At 41.3% G+C, this 25,156-nt stretch overlaps 1 protein-coding gene across 1 annotated transcript in view; it reads right to left on the reverse strand.

The window, feature by feature from the left end:
• Positions 1-25,156, reverse strand: part of LOC130346293 (nuclear receptor subfamily 6 group A member 1-like) — a 78,325-nt gene that overhangs the window by 42,999 nt on the left and 10,170 nt on the right. Inside the window, exon 2 of the mRNA XM_056554533.1 lies at positions 11,512-11,742. Coding sequence (XP_056410508.1) covers positions 11,512-11,742 — 231 coding nt within the window. The remainder of the gene's footprint in view (positions 1-11,511; positions 11,743-25,156) is intronic.

Raw genomic sequence — 25,156 nt, forward strand, 5'->3', positions numbered from 1 at the left:
CCTCACATTATATATACAGTATATCCCATAAGTGAGTCCACCCCTCACATTATATACAGTATATCCCATAAGTGACTCCACCCCTCACATTATATATACAGTATCTCCCATAAGTGAGTCCACAACTCACATTATATATACAGTATATCCCATAAGTGACTCCACCCCTCACATTATATATACAGTATCTCCCATAAGTGAGTCCACCCCTCACATTATATATACAGTATCTCCTATAAGTGAGTCCACCCCTCACATTATATATACAGTATATCCCATAAGTGAGTCCCCCCCTCACATTATATATACAGTATCTCCCATAAGTGAGTCCACCCCTCACATTATATATACAGTATCTCCCATAAGTGAGTCCCCCCCTCACATTATATATACAGTATCTCCCATAAGTGAGTCCACCCCTCACATTATATATACAGTATCTCCCATAAGTGAGTCCACCCCTCATATTATATACAGTATCTCCCATAAGTCACTCCACCCCTCACATTATATATACAGTATATCCCATAAGTGAGTCCACCCCTCACATTATATACAGTATCTCCCATAAGTGAGTCCACCCCTCACATTATATACAGTATCTCCCATAAGTCACTCCACCCCTCACATTATATATACAGTATCTCCCATAAGTGAGTCCACCCCTCACATTATATATACAGTATCTCCCATAAGTGATTCCACCCCTCACATTGTATATACAGTATATCCCATAAGTGAGTCCACCCCTCACATTATATATACAGTATCTCCCATAAGTGAGTCCACCCCTCACATTATATATACAGTATATCCCATAAGTGAGTCCACCCCTCACATTATATATACAGTATTTCCCATAAGTGACTCCACCCCTCACATTATATATACAGTATATCCCATAAGTGAGTCCACCCCTCACATTATATATACAGTATTTCCCATAAGTGAGTCCACCCCTCACATTATATATACAGTATATCCCATAAGTGAGTCCACCCCTCACATTATATATACAGTATTTCCCATAAGTGACTCCACCCCTCACATTATATATACAGTATCTCCCATAAGTCACTCCACCCCTCACATTATATATACAGTATATCCCATAAGTGAGTCCACCCCTCACATTATATATACAGTATCTCCCATAAGTGAGTCCACCCCTCACATTATATATACAGTATATCCCATAAGCGAGTCCACCCCTCACATTATATATACAGTATATCCCATAAGTCACTCCACCCCTCACATTATATATACAGTATATCCCATAAGTGAGTCCACCCCTCACATTATATATACAGTATATCCCATAAGTGAGTCCACCCCTCACATTATATATACAGTATCTCCCATAAGTGAGTCCACCCCTCACATTATATATACAGTATATCCCATAAGTGAGTCCACCCCTCACATTATATATACAGTATTTCCCATAAGTCACTCCACCCCTCACATTATATATACAGTATCTCCCATAAGTGAGTCCACCCCTCACATTATATATACAGTATATCCCATAAGTGAGTCCACCCCTCACATTATATATACAGTATATCCCATAAGCGAGTCCACCCCTCACATTATATATACAGTATATCCCATAAGTCACTCCACCCCTCACATTATATATACAGTATATCCCATAAGTGAGTCCACCCCTCACATTATATATACAGTATATCCCATAAGTGAGTCCACCCCTCACATTATATATAGAGTATATCCCATAAGTGAGTCCACCCCTCACATTATATATACAGTATCCCCCATAAGTGAGTCCACCCCTCACATTATATATACAGTATATCCCATAAGTCACTCCACCCCTCACATTATATATACAGTATCTCCCATAAGTGAGTCCACCCCTTACATTATATATACAGTATCTCCCATAAGTGACTCCACCCCTCACATTATATATACAGTATATCCCATAAGTGAGTCCACCCCTCACATTATATATACAGTATCTCCCATAAGTGAGTCCACCCCTCACATTATATATACAGTATCTCCCATAAGTGTGTCCACCCCTCACATTATATATACAGTATGTCCCATAAGTTAGTCCACCCCTCACATTATATATACAGTATCTCCCATAAGTGACTCCACCCCTCACATTATATATACAGTATCTCCCATAAGTGAGTCCCCCCCTCACATTATATATACAGTATCTCACATAAGTGAGTCCCCCCCTCACATTATATATACAGTATCTACCATAAGTGAGTCCACCCCTCACATTATATATACAGTATCTCCCATAAGTGAGTCCACCCCTCACATTATATACAGTATCTCCCATAAGTGAGTCCACCCCTCACATTATATATACAGTATATCCCATAAGTGAGTCCACCCCTCACATTATATACAGTATCTCCCATAAGTGAGTCCACCCCTCACATTATATATACAGTATCTCCCATAAGTCACTCCACCCCTCACATTATATATACAGTATCTCCCATAAGTGAGTCCACCCCTCACATTATATATACAGTATCTCCCATAAGTGAGTCCACCCCTCACATTATATACAGTATCTCCCATAAGTCACTCCACCCCTCACATTATATATACAGTATCTCCCATAAGTGAGTCCACCCCTCACATTATATATACAGTATCTCCCATAAGTGATTCCACCCCTCACATTGTATATACAGTATATCCCATAAGTGAGTCCACCCCTCACATTATATATACAGTATATCCCATAAGTGAGTCCACCCCTCACATTATATATACAGTATCTCCCATAAGTGAGTCCCCCCCTCACATTATATATACAGTATCTCCCATAAGTGATTCCACCCCTCACATTATATACAGTATATCCCATAAGTGATTCCACCTCTCACATTATATACAGTATCTCCCATAAGTGAGTCCACCCCTCACATTATATATACAGTATCTCCCATAAGTGAGTCCACCCCTCACATTATATATACAGTACCTCCCATAAGTGAGTCCACCCCTCACATTATATATACAGTATCTCCCATAAGTGAGTCCACCCCTCACATTATATATACAGTATCTCCCATAAGTGAGTCCACCCCTCACATTATATATACAGTACCTCCCATAAGTGAGTCCACCCCTCACATTATATATACAGTATCTCCCATAAGTGAGTCCACCCCTCACATTATATATACAGTATGTCCCATAAGAGAGTCCACCCCTCACATTATATATACAGTACCTCCCATAAGTGAGTCCACCCCTCACATTATATATACAGTATCTCCCATAAGTGAGTCCACCCCTCACATTATATATACAGTATGTCCCATAAGAGAGTCCACCCCTCACATTATATATACAGTACCTCCCATAAGTGAGTCCACCCCTCACATTATATATACAGTATCTCCCATAAGTGAGTCCACCCCTCACATTATATATACAGTACCTCCCATAAGTGAGTCCACCCCTCACATTATATATACAGTATCTCCCATAAGTGAGTCCACCCCTCACATTATATATACAGTATCTCCCATAAGTGAGTCCACCCCTCACATTATATATACAGTATCTCCCATAAGTGAGTCCACCCCTCACATTATATACAGTATCTCCCATAAGTGAGTCCACCCCTCACATTATATATACAGTATCTCCCATAAGCGAGTCCACCCCTCACATTATATACAGTATCTCCCATAAGTGAGTCCCCCCTCACATTATATATACAGTATCTCCCATAAGTGACTCCACCCCTCACATTATATATACAGTATCTCCCATAAGTGAGTCCACCCATCACATTATATATACAGTATATCCCATAAGTGAGTCCACCCCTCACATTATATATACAGTATATCCCATAAGTGAGTCCACCCCTCACATTATATACAGTATCTCCCATAAGTGAGTCCACCCCTCACATTATATATACAGTATATCCCATAAGTGAGTCCACCCCTCACATTATATATACAGTATCTCCCATAAGTGAGTCCACCCCTCACATTATATATACAGTATATCCCATAAGTGAGTCCACCCCTCACATTATATATACAGTATCTACCATAAGTGACTCCACCCCTCACATTATATATACAGTATCTACCATAAGTGACTCCACCCCTCACATTATATATACAGTATCTCCCATAAGTGAGTCCACCCCTCACATTATATATAGTATCTCCCATAAGTGAGTCCACCCCTCACATATATATACAGTATCTCCCATAAGTGATTCCACCCCTCACATTATATACAGTATCTCCCATAAGTGAGTCCACCCCTCACATTATATATACAGTATCTCCCATAAGTGAGTCCACCCCTCACATTATATACAGTATATCCCATAAGTGAGTCCACCCCTCACATTATATATACAGTATCTCCCATAAGTGAGTCCACCCCTCACATTATATATACAGTATCTCCCATAAGTGAGTCCACCCCTCACATTATATATACAGTATCTCCCATAAGTGAGTCCACCCCTCACATTATATATACAGTATCTCCCATAAGTGAGTCCACCCCTCACATTGTATATACAGTATATCCCATAAGTGAGTCCACCCCTCACATTATATATACAGTATCTACCATAAGTGAGTCCACCCCTCACATTATATATACAGTATCTCCCATAAGTGAGTCCACCCCTCACATTATATATACAGTATCTCCCATAAGTGAGTCCACCCCTCACATTATATATACAGTATCTCCCATAAGTGAGTCCACCCCTCACATTATATATACAGTATCTCCCATAAGTGAGTCCACCCCTCACATTGTATATACAGTATATCCCATAAGTGAGTCCACCCCTCACATTATATATACAGTATCTACCATAAGTGACTCCACCCCTCACATTATATATACAGTATCTCCCATAAGTGAGTCCACCACTCATATTATATATACAGTATCTCCCATAAGTGAGTCCACCCCTCACATTATATATACAGTATCTCCCATAAGTGAGTCCACCCCTCACATTATATATACAGTATCTCCCATAAGTGAGTCCACCCCTCACATTATATATACAGTATATCCCATAAGTGAGCCCACCCCTCACATTATATATACAGTATATCCCATAAGTGAGTCCACCCATCACATTATATATACAGTATATCCCATAAGTGAGTCCACCCCTCACATTATACTGAAGAAATGACCCTCTGCTACAGTGTAAAGTAGTGAATGGACAGCCTGTATAACAGTGTTTAATGTTGTCTACATACTAATAAGTAGGCTCAGCCCGATAATAAACATTAAACATTAGAGTGCTACCAAGTGTATTAAATTACGTATACCAACAAAAGAGAAAAGGAAATACACCAAAGAAAGCAAACACCCATAGATTTCAAATACCATATAACAATCTTTATTATATATTATACACGCAATGACCTAACAGACAGACTAGGGCTGGGCGGTATGGCCAAATATGTGTATCGCGGTATTTTTGTAACTTATGGTGGTTTCACGGTATATAACGGTATTCCCTCCCCCAAAATAAATTATTAGCCCAGCGCCGCACTGTCCCCCCAGCACCGGCGCTGACACTCTCTATACTGTGCGGTATCCCTATGCCCGGGCTGCAAAAGGTAAACAAAATAAACCAACGCATGTTCCGACGTCGGCCTTAAGCTGGGGACGTGAACGTTGGCAGCCGTCAGCCTATCACCGGCCGCAGCGATGTTCCGCCTCGGCCAGTGATAGGTTGAGCCGGCTTCTTACATGACAGTGGGCTCAACCTATCACCGGCTGAGGCGGAACATCGCTGCGGCCGGTGATAGGCTGACGGCTGTCCGACGTTCCATTCCCTGGGAAGCAAGTCCGGACTGACAGGGAAGGTGAGTTAAAGTTTATTTTGTTTACCTTTTGCAGCCCGGGCATAGGGATACAGTATGGAGCAGTGGTTTGCAATCTGCGGACCTCCAGATGTTGCAAAACTACAACTTCCAGCATGCCCGGACAGGCTGTCCGGGCATGCTGGGAGTTGTAGTTTTGCAACATCTGGAGGTTGAAGACCACTGTTATAGAGTGTCAGCACTGGCGGCCGCAACAAACAGGAGGACCAGGAGGGGACAAGGAGGACCTTGCGGGTGACATATGTGAGTAGTAGCACTGGGCTGATAATCAATTGGGGGGGGGGGGGGGCATAACACCGCTCGCAGGTCACATATGATTAGTTCCCCGATGGGGACAGCGCAGCGCTGGGCTGATATTTCATTCATTCCCGAGGGGGAGGGGCCAAACCGGTATTGCGGTATGGGTTAAAATTCATATCGTGAAGCACAAAAATTTCGGTATTCGGTATGAACCGGTATACCGCCCAGCCCTAAGACAGACTACTTAAAAACAGTTAAAACACCCCTGAGGAAGTCACCCACAGGAAGTCACCCAGGCTCTCATTCTCCAGATGTGTTTTGCACTAGGCTGAGTACTAGGACTGTCACTATACAGGTTGTATTGGAACTTCACTTGGGGAATGTACTATTACTACACTGTAGACATTGTTATTGTGGGCCATAAGGAATTGTGCAATACATATTATTGATGCAGGTGTCCTGGGAGGGGTCTTAGTGACTCCCCCCTGGTTTGTGGAGTGGCCGTTTGGGCCTGTTTTAAAGGCTTTTAAGTAGTCTGTCTAGTCATTGTGTGTATAAGGGGATAAGATGTGTAAGCACCGGAGTACCCCTTTAAACACTGTTATACAGGCTGTGCACTCACTACCATTGTAGCAGAGGGTCATTTCTTCAGTGTTGTCACATGAACAAGATATACTAAAATATTTACAGTTATGTGAGACTGTATATATGATATGAGGGTAGGAATCACTTATGGGAGATACTGTATATATAATGTGAGGGGTGGACTCACTTATGGGATATACTGTATATATAATGTGAGGGGTGGACTCACTTATGGGATATACTGTATATATAATGTGAGGGGTAGACTCCCTTATGGGATATACTGTATATATAATGTGAGGGGTGGAGTCACTTATGGGAGATACTGTATATAATGTGAGGGGTGGACTCACTTATGGGATATACTGTATATATAATGTGAGGGGTGGACTCACTTATGGGAGATACTGTATATATAATGTGAGGGGTGGACTCACTTATGGGGTATACTGTATATAATGTGAGGGGTGGACTCACTTATGGGAGATATTGTATATAATGCGAGGGGTGGACTCACTTATGAGAGATACTGTATATATAGTGTGAGGGGTGGACTCACTTATGGGAGATACAGTATATATAATGTGAGGGGTGGACTCACTTATGGGACATACTGTATATAATGTGAGGGGTGGACTCACTTATGGGAGATACTGTATATATAATGTGAGGGGTGGACTCACTTATGGGATATACTGTATATAATGTGAGGGGTGGAGTCACTTATGGGATATACTGTATATAATGTGAGGGGTGGAGTCACTTATGGGATATACTGTATATATAATGTGAGGGGTGGACTCACTTATGGGATATACTGTATATAATGTGAGGGGGGGAGTCACTTATGGGATATACTGTATATAATGTGAGGGGTGGACTCACTTATGGGATATACTGTATATAATGTGAGGGGTGGAGTCACTTATGGGAGATACTGTATATATAATGTGAGGGGTGGACTCACTTATGGGATATACTGTATATAATGTGAGGGGTGGAGTCACTTATGGGAGATACTATATATAATGTGAGGGGTGGACTCACTTATGGGAGATACTGTATATATAATGTGAGGGGTGGACTCACTTATGGGAGATACTGTATATATAATGTGAGGGGGGGACTCACTCATGGGAGATACTGTATATATAATGTGAGGGGTGGACTCACTTATGGTAGATATTGTATATATAATGTGAGGGGGTGGAGTCACTTATGGGAGATACTGTATATATAATATGAGGGGTGGACTCACTTATGAGAGATACTGTATATATAATGTGAGGGGTGGACTCACTTATGGGAGATACTGTATATATAATGTGAGGGGCGGACTCACTTATGGGATATACTGTATATATAATGTGAGGGGTGGACTCACTTATGAGAGATACTGCATATATAATGTGAGGGGTGGACTCACTTATGGGAGATACTGTATATAATGTGAGGGGTGGACCCACTTATGGGAGATACTGTATATATAATGTGAGGGGTGGACTCACTTATGGGAGATACAGTATATATAATGTGAGGGGTGGACTCACTTATGGGACATACTGTATATAATGTGAGGGGTGGACTCACTTATGGGAGATACTGTATATATAATGTGAGGGGTGGACTCTCTTATGGTAGATATTGTATATATAATGTGAGGGGGTGGAGTCACTTATGGGAGATACTATATATATAATGTGAGGGGTGGACTCACTTATGGTATATACTGTATATATAATATGAGGGGTGGACTCACTTATGGGAGATACTGTATATAATATGAGGGGTGGACTCACTTATGGGAGATACTGTATATAATGTGAGGGGTGGACTCACTTATGGTATATACTGTATATATAATATGAGGGGTGGACTCACTTATGGGAGATACTGTATATAATATGAGGGGTGGACTCACTTATGGGAGATACTGTATATATATATAATGTGAGGGGTGGACTCACTTATGGGAGATACTGTATATATAATGTGAGGGGTGGACTCACTTATGGGAGATACTGTATATAATGTGAGGGGTGGAGTCACTTATGGGAGATACTGTATATACAATGTGAGGGGTGGACTCACTTATGGGAGATACTGTATATACAATGTGAGGGGTGGACTCACATGGAAACATAGAATGTGTCGGCAGATAAGAACCATTTGGCCAATCTAATCTGCCCAATAATCTGAATCCTATCAATAGTCCCTGGCCCTACCATATGAAGGATAGCCTTATGCTTATCTCATGCATGTTTAAAGGGGTTCTCCAGTGCTTTCACATCTTTTCCCCTATCCAAAGGATAGGGGATAAGATGCCTGATCGCGGGAGTCCCGCCGCTGGGGATCCCACGGGATCATGCACGTGGCACCCCGTTTGTAATCAGTCCCCGGAGCGTATTCGCTCCGGGTCTGATTACAGGCGACCACCACGCTGGTGCCGTGTGACGTCATGCCTCCGCCCCCCGTGGGACATCACGCTCCGCCCCTCAATGCAAGCCTACGGGAGGGGGCGTGATAGCTGTCACGCCCCCTCCCGTAGGCTTGCATTGAGGGGCGGAGCGTTACATCACACGGGGGCGGAGGCATGACATCACACGCCGCCGGCCCGGTGGTCGCCTGTAATCAGACCCGGAGCGAACACGCTCCGCGGACTGATTACAAACGGGGTGCCGCGTGCATGATCCCGGGGGTCCCCAGCAGCGGGACTCCCGCGATCAGGCATCTTATCCCCTATCCTTTGGATAGGGGAAAAGATGTGTAAGCACCGGAGAACCCCTTTAAACTCCTTCACTGTATTTGCAGCGACCACTCCTGCAGGAAGGCTTTTCCATGCATCCATTACTCCATCAGTAAAGTAATACTTCCCGATATTACTTTTAAATCTTTGCCCCTCTTATATATAACTATGACCTCTTGTGGGAGATACTGTGGCTCACATTTATCATTGTCTTTAGACTGTTTTTTGTGTCTACAAAAGCCACGAAAAAGGCGCAAGCATGGTTTATTTGCCCCTTTTTTGCTCCTTTCGGTTTACACATTTCTGCTGATTTTGAGTTGAAATCCACTGATTTCCGCAATACACCTAATATGGAAGGGTTTTATGAACTGCGCCTTTTGTGAAAAGGCGCAAAAAAGGCACAACACCACTGAAAAGTCTCTAAAACAACACCAGCCAAGACTTAGCTTAGCTTTTTGGTGTATGTGAAGAGAGAAATTTCAGAAAATGTGACCTGCACAAAATGTATTAAATGCTCTGTGACTATTTAATAAATGTGGTGCTCCTACACATTACAGCACATAAAAAAGGTGTAAAAAAATACTTCACTTACACCTACAATGATAAATACTTCACTTACACCTACAATGATAAATACTTCACTTACACCTACAATGATAAATACTTCACTTACACCTACAATGATAAATGCCGGCCGGTATGTCTATTTGAAGATGTTTCACTATTACATTGTTGTTGTTGTTATTATTATTATTGTTTTTACTGTGGTAAGGACACTGTACTTGCCTTTCACTTTGGTAAGGCAGCTTCAGATGGACATTCTGTAAATTCTACACAACCGGGCTGTAGGATCTTATAGCGACAACCAGCTAAGTCCAGTTCATTAGAATCCAAGAAGATCAATGAGGAAATATTTATGGTCAATTTTGTCAGACATTAATGTCAGGAGCTGTAGCTTCAAAATCTCACTTTTAAATCCCCCTTTTTTTTTTTTTAGGTTTTGAGTGGAACTAAAGGGATTTACCATCAGGTTCCTCTGGGAAGGACACTTCTCAGGAACTAGGAAGCAGCAGGGACTGGCGAGTATGACTAGTTTTTATTTTTATGTCACCCTGAGCTAATTTTAAGATAATACATGTTCACACTTCCGCAGCAAGCTCAGTCATATGACTAGAAGAGCAACACCACCATGGAAGATCCCAGAGTCAGGCTGCTGACAGAGTCCATCAAGCAATAGATTTTGCACTGTATCATGGTTTCACTTTATGATGGAAAGCGCAAGGACAGTGTGAAAGCAGCCTTAAATATTTAATTCTGTTTCATGTATACATTGGGAAAAGCTCCCAACCTATACATTAAATAGTAAAAATAAACTATACCACATGTTATACTATTTTTTTTTTTTTTTTACTTAATACCTTGTAGTAGTAGTTTATACTATTTTATTTAAAGGGGTATTCCAGGAAAAAAGAATTTTTTTTTTATATCAACTGGCTCCAGAAAGTTAAACAGATTTGTAAATTACTTCTATTAAAAAATCTTAATCCTTCCAGTAGTTATTAGCTGCTGAAGTTGAGTTGTTCTTTTGTCTGACGATAGTGCTCTCTGCTGACACCTCTGCTTGTCTCAGGAACTGTCTAGAGTAGGAGTAAATCCCCATAGCAAACCTCTAATGCTTTGGACAGTTCCTGAGACAAGCAGAGGTGTCAGGAGAGACAAGGAGAGGCGTCAGACAAAAGAACAACTCAACTTCAGCAGCTGATAACTACTAGAAGGATTAAGACTTTTTAATAGAAGTAATTTACAAATCTGTTTAACTTTCTGGAGCCAGTTGATATATATATATATATATATATATATATATTTTAAAAAAAAATTCAGAGAATACCTCTTTTTTTTTCTCTTTTAAGTATGCTATAAAAAAACACTGTTGCGGTTATGGGGACATACAAATATATTGAGAACCTGCACACACTATATAGAGACCAAAACCATAATGTGAATAAACCCTTAGACTGTAAAAACACACAACCGTATTACCTTTCCTGTTCATCCCCATTTGGAGGCACTTGAGGAGTCGACAATACTGGCAGCGGTTCCTCTGTTTGCGCGACATGACGCAGTTCTTGTCCCGACTACAGCGGTATACTCTCTTATTGCAGATGCTGCGCTTAAAGAATCCTTTGCAGCCTTCACAAGAAATGATGCCATAGTGCAGGCCTGTGGCACGATCCCCACAGATAAGGCACGCTCTCTGGTCAACGCGGTCATCTGAGGAAAAGAAAGAGAATTTTACAACGCGGAAAGAAGCAGATCTATTACGTCTATCATATACACAAGCTGGTCATTATTTAAGGGATTGTTCAAGGTTAACAACCCAACCTGTCCATTAGTGGACTTTGGTATTGCAACTCATCTCTACTGAAGTAAATGAGGCTGCAATACTACTGACAACCTGTGGACAAGCTGTGGCGCTGCTTTTTGATGATGTCAGATATGTTATTCTTATCCCATGCAACTCTTCAATGGAATTCACAAGAAGAATGCCTTATAAAATATGGGAATGTGCAGATAATGGTCATATGTAGACTGGCCCAGAGACATGTGGTCCCAGCTGATGTCACATGTGCTAGCATACATATAAAATGCCAAAATTGGGACATTTAGCCCCTCCCCAGAAGAGTTTGCACAAAGCATGTCTATTTTGCAGTCTGCTGTACAGAACTGTGCTGGCAAAATCAGGACTGTTGCTAAAGATGGTCATAAATATCTATAACTCTATGTCTAATGGACATCACAGTCACATGACATAGCCTAGACAACAATGCTGCAGCATTTAATTCTGGGGGGGGGGGGGGGGGGGCAGGTCACACTTACAAACTAGTGAAGCATCTACATCTCTACAGTAATAAAGCTATTATAGCAAAAATAAAAACTGCGGACTGGAGGATTAAAGATGAGAACATGAATGGCTAGAGCCTCATGCACACAGATCTGGAAAGGTTTCCTAATGGTCCTGAGTCTGACCTCAGATACATAAGACAAACACAAAACATAACAAAAAAGTATAATTTATTTGGTTCAACACACACAGTACAGCTTCAATTTACCCCCAATAGCTTTGTCACTGGGTAGTGTGACCCTATGGAGGTCTTCTGTCTCCAAAGACATGCGACCTTACCAAACAGAGCTTGTGGTGATGCCTCCTGTCATCTTTGAGATTGAGCTAATTGGGTAGCCTGTTTTGGTGTTACTTTATACATTTTATTATTTTAAAAAAATTCAAACATCCTGTAAAGGAAAGCTGAGTTAGGCTGTTCACATCACGTTTTCTCCCATACGGAAGCGCATACGGCAGGGGAGAGCTAAAACCTCGCACTCCCGTATGTAATTCATTTCAATGAGCCGGCCGGAGTGAAACGTTTGGTCGGCTCATTTTTGCGCCGTATGCATTTTTACAACCGGACCTAAAACCGTGGTTGACCACAGTTTTAGGTCTGGGGAAAAAGCACATGCGGCTCAAAAATGAGCCGATCAGACCGAACCTTTCACTCCGGCCGGCTCATTGAAATGAATTACATACGGGAGCGCATAGAAAGGCATACGGGAGCGTGAGGTTTTAGCAGCCAGCGACTCTACATAAAGCATCCTTCACTAAAGAATCCATCATGTCCATGCGACGTTGTGGTAAAAAAAAAAAAACTCATGTTTTCCCCCATCATTCTCCACTCAATACCCCATAATGACAAAAAATAAAATAAAAAAAATCTGCAAACATATTAAATAAAAAACACAAACATTTCTTACAGACACAAATAGAAGTGAGATGTCATGGTGCCCTATTGCACAAATAGAAGTGAGATGATTCTTCACCTTGATTGGAGTCACCTTGAGTAAATTGAGTTGATTGGACAGGATTTGGAAAGACAAAGGGGGGGGGGGGGGGAGATTTATAAAAACCTGTACAGAGGAAAGTTGCTGAGTTGCCCATAGCAACCAATCAGATCGCTTCTTTCATTTTTGATGCGGCCTATGCAAAATGAAAGAAGCCATCTGATTGGTTGCTATGGGCAACTCAAACTTTTCCCATGTACAATTTTTTTATACATCTCGCCTATAGCCTGTCTATGTAAGGTCTCACAGCTGACAATGCATTTCAGAGCAAAAACCATGACATGAGGGGGGAAAGAACTGCCTGTAGACTTCAGAGTAAGGAGTGGGTGGAGGCACAAATCTGGAGAAGGGTGCAAAACTATTTCTGCTGTATTATTAAAAGTTCCCAAGAGATAGGGGGAGGAGAGCACCTTGGTAAGAGAGGTGACCTGAAACCTAATGGTCACTCTGGCTGAGCTCAAAGATCCTGTGTGTAGACGGAATCTTCCAGGAAGACAACCATCCCTGCAGCCTCCACCACTCTGGGCCGTATTGTGGAGATGAGTTGCCAGAAAGAAGCCTCTTCTCAGCAAAAGACACATGGAAGCCTATATGGAGTTTGAAAAAAAAAACTCTCAGACCGTGAGAAACAAGATTCCCTTGTCTGATGAAACCAAGTCGTAACTTTTTGGCATCAATTCTAAACATCATGTTCAGAGGAAATCATGGGTGTTAGATAAAATAGTAAATGTTAATGAACATACCCTGTGAGTAATCCTGACAAATATCTGGTACTGGGAACTTCCAGAATCTATGTTTGATCAAATATTGGGGTCGTCTCATAGGTTTTGCATGTTATGTTTAGCTTCCACATTGTCTGGTTGTCTACACCAGGGATAGACAGACTACCTGTAGCTTCCCCGGAGCCTGGTGGAAAAGGAGGGTCCTTTGTTTTTAGCTCCTGCTTAGTGGTGCATATGTGCCATGTTTACAGTGTGTGAGTGGTGCCTGTGAAAAATGTGTCCAGATGAAATGGCATGGGAAAATAGGTTTGACATTTTTAATGTGTTAGTGGTGAGTATGTGGAATGTATCCAGTGTGGAGTATTGCATATATGGTAGATGTCCAGTGTGGAGTATTGCATATATGGTAGATGTCCAGTGTGGAGTATTGCACATATGGTAGGCGTCCAGTGTGAAGTATTGCACATATGGTAGGCGTCCAGTGTGGTGTACTGCATATATGGTAGATGTCCAGTGTGGAGTATTGCATATATGGTAGATGTCCAGTGTGGAGTATTGCACATATGGTAGGCGTCCAGTGTGAAGTATTGCACATATGGTAGGCGTCCAGTGTGGTGTACTGCATATATGGTAGATGTCCAGTGTGGAGTATTGCATATATGGTAGATGTCCAGTGTGGGGTATTGCATATATGGTAGATGTCCAGTGTGGGGTATTGCATATATGGTAGATGTCCAGTGTGGAGTATTGCATATATGGTAGATGTCCAGTGTGGGGTATTGCATATATGGTAGACGTCCAGTGTGGAGTATTGCATATATGGTAGATGTCCAGTGTGAAGTATTGCATATATGGTAGATGTCCAGTGTGGAGTATTGCATATATGGTAGGCATCCAGTGTGGAGTATTGCATATATGGTAGATGTCCAGTGTGGAGTATTGCATATATGGTAGATGTCCAGTGTGGGGTATTGCATATATGGTAGATGTCCAGTGTGGAGTATTTCATATATGGTAGATGTCCAGTGTGGAGTATTGCATATATGGTAGATGTCCGGTGTGAAGTATTGCACATATGGTAGGCGTCCAGTGTGGTGTACTGCATATATGGTAGATGTCCAGTGTGGAGTATTGCATATATGGTAGATGTCCAGTGTGGAGTATTGCATATATGGTAGATGTCCAGTGTGGAGTATTGCATATATAGTAGATGTCCAGTGTGGAGTATTGCATATATGGTAGATGTCCAGTGTGGGGTATTGCTTATATGGTAGATGTCCAGTGTGGAGTATTGCATATATGGTAGATGTCCAGTGTGGTGTATTGCATATATGGTAGATGTCCAGTGTGGAGTATTGTATATATGGTAGATGTCCAGTGTGGAGTATTGTATATATGGTAGATGTCCAGTGTGGAGTATTGCATATATGGTAGACGTCCAGTGTGGAGTATTGCATATATGGTAGATGTCCAGTGTGGAGTATTGCATATATGGTAGATGTCCAGTGTGGAGTACTGCATATATGGTAGATGTCCAGTGTGGAGTATTGCATATATGGTAGATGTCCAGTGTGGGGTATTGCATATATGGTAGATGTCCAGTGTGGAGTATTGCATATATGGTAGATGTCCAGTGTGGAGTATTGCATATATGGTAGATGTCCAGTGTGGAGTATTGCATATATGGTAGCTGTCCAGTGTGGGGTATTGCATATATGGTAGATGTCCAGTGTGGAGTATTGCATATATGGTAGATGTCCAGTGTGGAGTATTGCATATATGGTAGATGTCCAGTGTGGGGTATTGCATATATGGTAGATGTCCAGTGTGGAGTATTGCATATATGGTAGATGTCCAGTGTGGAGTATTGCATATATGGTAGATGTCCAGTGTGGAGTATTGCATATATAGTAGATGTCCAGTGTGGGGTATTGCATATATGGTAGATGTCCAGTGTGGGGTATTGCATATATGGTAGATGTCCAGTGTGGAGTATTGCATATATGGTAGATGTCCAGTGTGGGGTATTGCATATATGGTAGATGTCCAGTGTGGGGTATTGCATATATAGTAGATGTCCAGTGTGGGGTATTGCTTATATGGTAGATGTCCAGTGTGGGGTATTGCTTATATAGTAGATGTCCAGTGTGTAAGTAATACATATATGGTAGATGTCCAGTGTGGGGTATTGCATATATAGTAGATGTCCAGTGTGTAAGTAATACATATATGGTAGGGGTCCAGAATTTGAGCATTGCGAATGTGGTAGGCGTTCAGTGTGTGAGTATTGCGTGTATAACAGCAGTCCAGTGTATAAGTATAATATATATATATATATATATATATGGTAGCTGTCAAATGTGTGAGTATTACGTGTATATAGTAGATGTCCAGTGTGTAAGTAATACATATATGGTCGGGGACCAGAATTTGAGCATTGCGAATGTGGTAGGCGTTCAGTGTGTGAGTATTGCATGTATAACAGGAGTCCAGTGTATAAGTATAATATATATATATGGTAGCTGTCAAATGTGTGAGTACTGCGTGTATATAGTAGATGTCCAGTGTGTCAGTAATACATATATGATCGGGGTCCAGAGTGTGAGCATTGTGCATACAGTAAGCGTCCAGCAAGCACCCTGTGTATGTGGTGTATATGCATACTGTGTCCACTATATGAGTAGTGAATGTAAAGAAAGTGTCCAGCAAGTGAGGGGCGGGGTGGGGAGGGGTGAACAGTGCATGTAGGACAGGTTCCTAGAATGAGTGGTTTATGCCATGCATGCCGCATGTGACCTGTGTATGTGCAGCAGACCAGTGTGCGGCACGTGTCCTGAGCGGGAGGGGGGTGTTCACATGTAGGGCATCTATTCAGTGTATAATGTGTGTACATGTCCAGCGCATGGTGTGTGCGCTCTCTTTGTGGGTGACATAAGTGCTTTTTATATATTTTATATATGTACAATATATTATTTTTATTGTTTTGTGCATCCTGTTGGCATAGAAGGGATAGTGTTCCAAGCACATTTCCTGTACTGGAGCCCTACGCTATCAGTGTCTGCCCCTCATCTCTATAAAGCCACGGTGCCGAATCCAGTTATTGCAGACGGTATGGTATTACCAGCTAGGGAATGATCCATAAACCCCCATTACTCTTTTGATCGATTTTACGGTGATGTTTAGGTTGTTTGAACCAGGGTTTAATAACACTTCCTGATTTCTTTCCAAACAAGAACAGGATTCTTCCATACAATCCCTCCTGCGAGATGTGGCGCCGAGATACATTAAGGAGACTTATTTTAAGTGACTCGCAATGTGAAGCCTGATTTAAGATTAAACGCAGATCCCAGATAATGAGGATACATCTAGGGTAAGGAACGAGAACGCTCCAGTCATCATCCTGGCAGTTTCCTCTCTTCGTCTGACATCTCCGTCCCTGAAAATGACGGCACGCCAAGTAGGATTGTGCTCACAGAGTCGGCAGCCCAATTCTGTCGCAGTGGGAAAGTTACCATCAGACGATACCAAATCTCACATGACAGCTCTTCTAGCTCGCGGACATTCAATTTACATTTTCTGTTCTGACAAACGATAAAAGCCGGCATGAAACAACGTTAACCCCTTTTGTTGCAGTAGAGACTAGAAGAACATCTCTGGGAACTAAAGTGTTAACCTTGTATTTTTTTTCTTTGCTATCCCATTGTCAGCCCCCTCAAGCCCCAATGGCTGATAACAGTGGACAATAGATTAGTCAGCAGTACAGCAAATGTCATTTCTATTTCTCTAAACCTCCTCTCAGCAAGTCTATAGTATGGTAACTAATACAACCAGAGAACCATTCATCATTGGAATGGGATGTATATTACCTGGTAAGAGCTGTGTTGCTATAGGATGTACACTAGCATCTGGCAACTGCTGCTATAGGATGTACACTAGCATCTGGCAACTGCTGCTATAGGATGTACACTAGCATCTGGCAACTGCTGCTATAGGATGTACACTAGCATCTGGCAACTGCTGCTATAGGATGTACACTAGCATCTGGTAACTGCTGCTATAGGATGTACACTAGCATCTGGTAACTGCTGCTATAGGATGTACACTAGCATCTGGCAACTGCTGCTATAGGATGTACACTAGCATCTGGCAACTGCTGCTATAGGATGCATGTTGCAGTAATATGGTGTTTTGTTGTTGTTTTTTTGCTACAATTTTCGCAAAACAGTAAAAATTTGTATACAGGTATATATTAAATGACAATTCCCCACTGTGATTGTGTCCCTTTGTTATTATATTAACCAAACAACCAATCCCACCCAAAAGAAAAATTCAGCACAGCTACACTTATAGACTAATCTACATACAAACCATGTTAGTTAAAAAAAAAAAATAGATTTCCAAACTGCAACTCAATGTTGAAAGGTATAGAAAAAGTAACATACATAATACACATGTAGCGGCTGTAACCACTGAGTAAACAACATTACACCCCCCTATGCCCTTGTTGACCCTTGGGAACCACCTGTGCTGACGCACACATCATCCGCTTCAGGGCAAACCCAATCTGTATTGATTTACAAGCCTACATATGTATTTAAAGGAAGGAAGATGTCCAGCGCACACATGTGTAAAGGAACTTTTCTTCATTCGGTTGCCGAAACGCGTCACGTTGCCTGAGTACCTGATGTATCCCATGGCAACCGAATAAAGATAAGGCTCTTTACGCGTGTGTGCTCTGGACATCTTCCTTCCTTTGCATATACATGGACAATTCCTAGTCCTGTCCGTGCGCACATCTTTGGGTGAGCTGGATATACCTGTTTTGCTTCTACATATGTATTCAGCAACACTGCGGAGCCGCTGCTCAGGGACGGCTCTATTCACACAGTATATGGAAAATACACTAGAACACTCGGTAGTAACTGAGCCGAATTGTATAAGCAGGGCCGGCCTTACCTCGCTTTGTGCCTTGTGCGGTAAATTCTGTAGCCACTCTTACATATAGTTTACTATCATACAGTGTTTATATATAGAATTCAAGAACACAAGGATGTCTAGCGCAGGTAAGTGGCAAAAGGATGCTTTATTACGGTACTTCAGCACATAGGTGACAACCGTACAGATGATGCGTTTCGGCCCTGGAGTTGGGCCTTAGTCACATAGGGGGACATTTATCAATTTTTGCTTATGTATTCCTTTTTTTAGTAATTTTTTCTTGACTTTTTTTTTTTTTGCTTGTTTGGTGTCCCAGTACCGCATTTCATACGTTACTTATTTATCTATCGGTCCCCGTTACTTATTTATCTATCGGTACTCTTTTGTCCATAGAATAATGTATATAGTATTTCTGTATATAAATGGTTAATTACACCTGTTTCTATTAGCATTGCAGGACCTGCGGGTCATGTGACAAGGTGAACTCTATGGTTTTAGATTAAGGACCTTTGGAGGCCCTCTTACGTCAGTAATCCCATCACACCATGTACTGGTGAATGGCAGACGTTCGGAACATTCAGAATCGCCATGCCCCCTGCCCATATAAGGGAGCGGCGGCCATCTTCTCGCTCTCTTTCTCCTGGCTCTTGATGAGAGAAGACCTATATCGCCGTAATCGCAGTGAGTTAGGCCTGAGCTTTGCGGCAATGGCTGAATGATCTAAATTATAGAGTGTGTCATCCCCTAAGCACTCTGCAGTATCACCGGACCCAATATTTCCCCTAAATCCGGACGGATCTGCACATCACTCCCTAAATTCAGAGACTACAAGTTTAATGCAAGGTCCACAACTTCTGCCATTCGCTAAGCAACCTAAGAACTGTTATATGAGACTGTTACTACGCATTGGATATTGCAAGCACTGCAGTAAAGTTATTCAAGTTCAAGTTAAATCTGCTTGTGGACCTTCAGTCATTTCATTGCACCTATCGCTTCTGGGAAGGGCGGCGATAGGCCGGAACATAGATTCAGCATACCAGCCCTAACCCTGGCGTCACGAGTGACAGGGTTAATATTAACCCCTCATATATCAAACATCATACCATCCCTACCATACACCCCCCAAGGGCTACCACACTTGTGTGTGACTTATTTATCAACTGGTTTCAGCCTGTTACTAAATTTCTTTCACGTAAGCAATTTTTTCTTTTTTACTTTGGTAGTAGCTTTTTCTGCTCCATGTTTGAGTTGGAGTAAATTTAGTCAATTTTTAACCTTGTTGCGACTTTTTCTTGCGCAGTTGCGACTGTCGCAGTTAATGAATACCAGACTACCCGTAATCCATTTTAAATTATTACTACGTAGTTAAGTTTTGGAAAACTTGCTTTTCTCGCTTTCCAGTCAAAATGTTGCACAAAAAATCGCGTAGTCGCAGGTGCGACATTTGTGCGACATTTTTAGTAAACAAAATTTAACTAAAATCGCTTGATAAATGTCTGTCATAGTGTTTACATATACCTTTACCATACAGTCAATTTACCAGAGTAGGATATATTGATGGAGTCACAATACTCAAAAATATTCGGTACTTTGGCTTAGTAGCACTGTCACACACCACTATACTTTGCCCAAATAGTACAGACATACAGCTAGCTGTGCTATTAAAGGGAACCCAGTTTCATGCTGTTCGCACCCTGCTTAACATCAGGGCCAATTGCCTCGATGACTTGGAGCCCTGTTCCAGGCCAAAGTTCTAACAATAATTTATCTGAAACAGAGCAGGGTTCGGAGTGCATGATAGGTCATCGCGATAAGTGAGCCGGTCATCGTTTCATGCTGCTAGTTAGTCGGGCAGCATGGAAATAGTTTCCTTTAAAGAGGACCTGTAGCCAAGACAAAAAAGACAATTTACAACAATTAAAAGGCTTATCCAGCCCCCCAAAAATTTACCCCCTATCCACACAGAGCGCAACGTGATATGGTGCTGCTGGATCATGCAGTTCAGCTGTTATACACATGTAATGCAGAAATCATGATATAGACTCTTATGAGGTATTATGACATCTTCATTAGCTCTCTACTCATTACTGGAAGAAATTAAAATTTTACTTAGAAAAAGAAGGAAGCTGTGGGTTTCAGGAATTCCTTTTAAGCAGAAGAAATGTCACAAACCTGTCATTGTGAGCTATTTATATCAAGGGAGGAGCAGGGAGTGGACAATGGTGGGGGATCAATAGCCCTACATTCCAAGGGCAGATCTATTCAAAGTTACTGTACAGATGAGGACAACCTGTCACCATAAAGCCTGAATGGAGACTTAGGGTCACTCTGAAACACTGGAGCTTCCTGAACCCAGAACAAATTCTTGAATAGAATGGCAAAAAGTTCATTTCTGCTCATTGAGAAATTTTTAGCAAATAAAGTATAAAAAGTTTTACTATTTTGAAAGTGGACAAAAATTTTTTTGGGGAGATTAAATTTTTTTTTTTTTAATGTCCCTGGTCAGCAGTGTTTTGTACATGTCATGTTAGTGATTCCTTCTAAAATAAATTATCTATGAATTTATCCATGAACATGTACTTTTCTTTTTTTTTAAAGTCAAAAAATGTTTTCATTAGTGCAACCAAAATGGCTGCCATAATAGGAAACATAAGGGTGTACCCCTTGCTTTACCTATAAAGTTTTTTTTTTACTAACAAAACTTATTGATGACCTATCCTCATTATTATCAGGGTCAGAGGGGTGCAGACACTCAGCTTCCCCACCAACCAGCTGTTTGCCAGAGCCACAACACCCGCAATAAACGGAGCTGGAAGCAGAAGGCTAGATTCATTGTGTAGTGGCCATGTTGGGTTACTGCAGCTCAGTTCAGCAGCGTTGCATAACCCAGCCTGGCCACTACACAATGTACATCTGCTGCTGGCTCGATTTTACTGAGTATGCCAGAACTGGAAATCAGTTTATTGGTGGGGGGTGCTAGGTGTTGGCACCATAACAATCTGATAATGATGACCTATCCTGAAAATAGATCATCAATACATTTTGCCTGAAAAACCCTTTAACATGAAGCTGCCATGCACAAATACAACATAAAACCTCCAAACCTCCAGTCTTACTGGATTGGTTGACACCATGTTTCCAGAGAACCAGTGATGAACACAAATTAGGACCATTTAAAGAAGGACACAACTTGAAACCTTATATCACTTTTCTGATTTTAGAGGTAAAATTCTTTGTATGTAAAACTAGGTGGTAATAAGAAGGGATATTCACTATATAAAAAGGACATATTTTGATGTTAACCCTTTCCTAGATCTGCTTTAACTAGCATTGTCAGGAACCAATTAGGTACAGAACAGATATACCGATATCGGCACAATTCTATATAAACTGCAGCGCTATATTAATATTTTTGTATCGTGATCATCGAGCAATACAGTGATCCCTCAACTTACAATGGCCTCAACATACAATAGTTTCAACATACAATGGTCTTTTCTGGACCATTGTAACTTGAAACCAGACTCAACATACAATGCTATGGAATCTGCGAAACATGTCAATGGCTGGAAGAACCGACCAATCAGAATGGGCATTTCACTGGTAAAACCCCTGTATTCCTAAAGTGCATGCACTGACTGGTGTCTGGTAGCGCCCCCTACAGTACAGGGAGGTATTACATGTTCTGTACTCTTTACCTGTACCAGGGTTAGCTGTTCCTTTGGACATCAGGTTCTTTTTTTAGGACATTGCATGTTCTGTACAGGACCCGAAGAAGCTTCTGTCCTCTACATAGACCATTGTTTCCCAAAGAGGGTGCCTCCAGCTGTTGCAAAATTACAACTACTAGTATGCCCGGACAGCCGAACATGCTGGGAGTTGTAGTTTTGCAACAGCTGGAGGCATCCTGGTTGGGAAACCCTGAAATAGACAGTGATTTACAGCTCCCAGCTGTTTTTTATGTGTAAGGATTTGCTTTATGTGTATTATTTATCTACTTATTTATCTTTAATCCTCCCTTTTTCCTATTTTTGGATGACATCTTGGTGGCTTCAGAACCAATTACCAGGTTTCCATAGAGTTATGGTCTCAACATACAATGGTTTCAGCATACAATGGTCGTCCCGGAACCAATTAATATTGTAACTTGAGGGACCACTGTATAAGAATAATACAGGAGAAATCCCGTACATTATGTACATAAATGAAGGCTACCTCGGTATTTGGAGGATTGGTCTTGGGAAGATGCCTGTTTGTGGATGTCAATTGTAAGCACATTATTTATGGCCTCTCGGGGAGGTTGTTTAGAGCTGGCAGTCGTCAGGAGAGGAATGCTCCAGTTGCAGATCACTGAGACAACTCTGTTAATCTGTTTGAACATCTGACTTAGAACAATCCTCAATTCCTGCTCCTTTGCTTTGTAGCCATGAATTTTCTAATCTTCTGCAATGCTTTATCAGATCAAATATAGGGACGGGTTTAACCTTCCCATGGCATACCAGGTTATAGGATTTGTCACTGTCTTTTGTTTTAGTCCTGTCTGCAAAACTTTACGTAATTTAAGAAAGAGACTTGAGACTCATCAAACCTGAAAATAAGTATGATCATATACACAAATCACGGGTTGAGGGCCTTAATTCTAATATAAAAGGTTAAACCCATTTATTTATTTTTATTTAACAATGAAGAATCAGTGAACTGAAGGATAACAAGCTGTCTCTTTACAGTAAGGTAAATAGTCGGGGGACACAGAGAAACCATTGAACATGATCTCTGGGCTTTTAAAGCAAGTAAGCTCAGTGCATATGCTCATATTATAGAAAAGACAAACGGGTCAAGTACCCCACGGATTCCACCAACAAGTTTGTCGGTGCCCACAATACAAGCATTTACATCGAAGGCCTTAAAGCCATGGATGAACAAAGTATTCCTCAGGTCTTGATGACTATGATCTTTAGGCCTTAGGAACCAACACAACTTTTTCGACCTGTACCTAAATATGCCCATGAATTATGCAGTCACTGGGTTTGGTTAGATCTTTATCCATAGAACAATTAATAATATATGGAATGAATAGTGTCAGTGACATGCATTATATTGGCAATTACATGTACAGTGAAACCTCTCTAAAATACCCACTCCTTACACAGACCATATTTCCTATGATATATTTTAAGTTTCACTATATGTGTGTATATCTATCTGTCAAGTATATATTATTTGAGAAGACCATCCACTTTTCAATGCAATTTTGGGTGGTCCTCTCCAAGAGGTTTTACTGTTCATCAAAATAGAAACTTAGACTATCTGCCTGTGGTCTCACCTTCTAAACACAACTGAGAAACCTACAAGGTTTGTTCGGCAACAGACCGACTGGGCCACACGGGGAATGGGCCAAGAAGAAGGCATTAACCCATTGTGTACAGGCAGCAGTTGGCAATTGAAACCCAATGTAAAAGCATGCAAAGTACATTTCATTGTGTTGTGTTGCAGATTCTTATCCTAAGTCAGCAGCTTTGCACATCAAAGACGCTTCTGATACAAAAGATTGCGCTGTATTTGTCAGGGTATTTATGTCTTATGCAAGGAACCAAAAATTTTCATCAAAGATAGGAACAGAATTCCTGCATGACCATACAGCTGGAGATTTGTAGCAGCCACCTCTCCCCTATTCCAAAAAATAACTAGTTGACTATCTTGGTTCTAATTCGGCTAAGAATGAGATGGAGTGTGTGTCCTTCTTATGTTTGCATGAGTTTTCTCTGAGAACCCAACTGGGTTGTGATATATAGTATTCACTTGCCATTTTATGTTGTATATGTCACTTCAAATGTCATACATTACCTTAAAAGACCTGACAGTTTCCATGAAGGACAGAAAAATCTAATGAACAAAAAATAGTTTCTAATATCCACATTTTTTATTACAGTTAACGTGTGAATGGTTTACTATGGACTCTTTTACACATTAACAACTGATGGTCACGTTTCATAAGTATCAGAGTAGTTTAATGCTGCCCTTTTCCGCATCACCAAGGCAGAATCACACATTCCACTATGAATTACTGTATGTCACCTACTTGTCTTTACTATTCCTGGCAGCTGAACTTTGTAGCACTGAACCAAGAAAACTGG

The sequence above is a fragment of the Hyla sarda genome, unplaced genomic scaffold, assembly GCF_029499605.1.
Source record: "Hyla sarda isolate aHylSar1 unplaced genomic scaffold, aHylSar1.hap1 scaffold_78, whole genome shotgun sequence".
NCBI classification, from domain to species: domain Eukaryota; kingdom Metazoa; phylum Chordata; class Amphibia; order Anura; family Hylidae; genus Hyla; species Hyla sarda.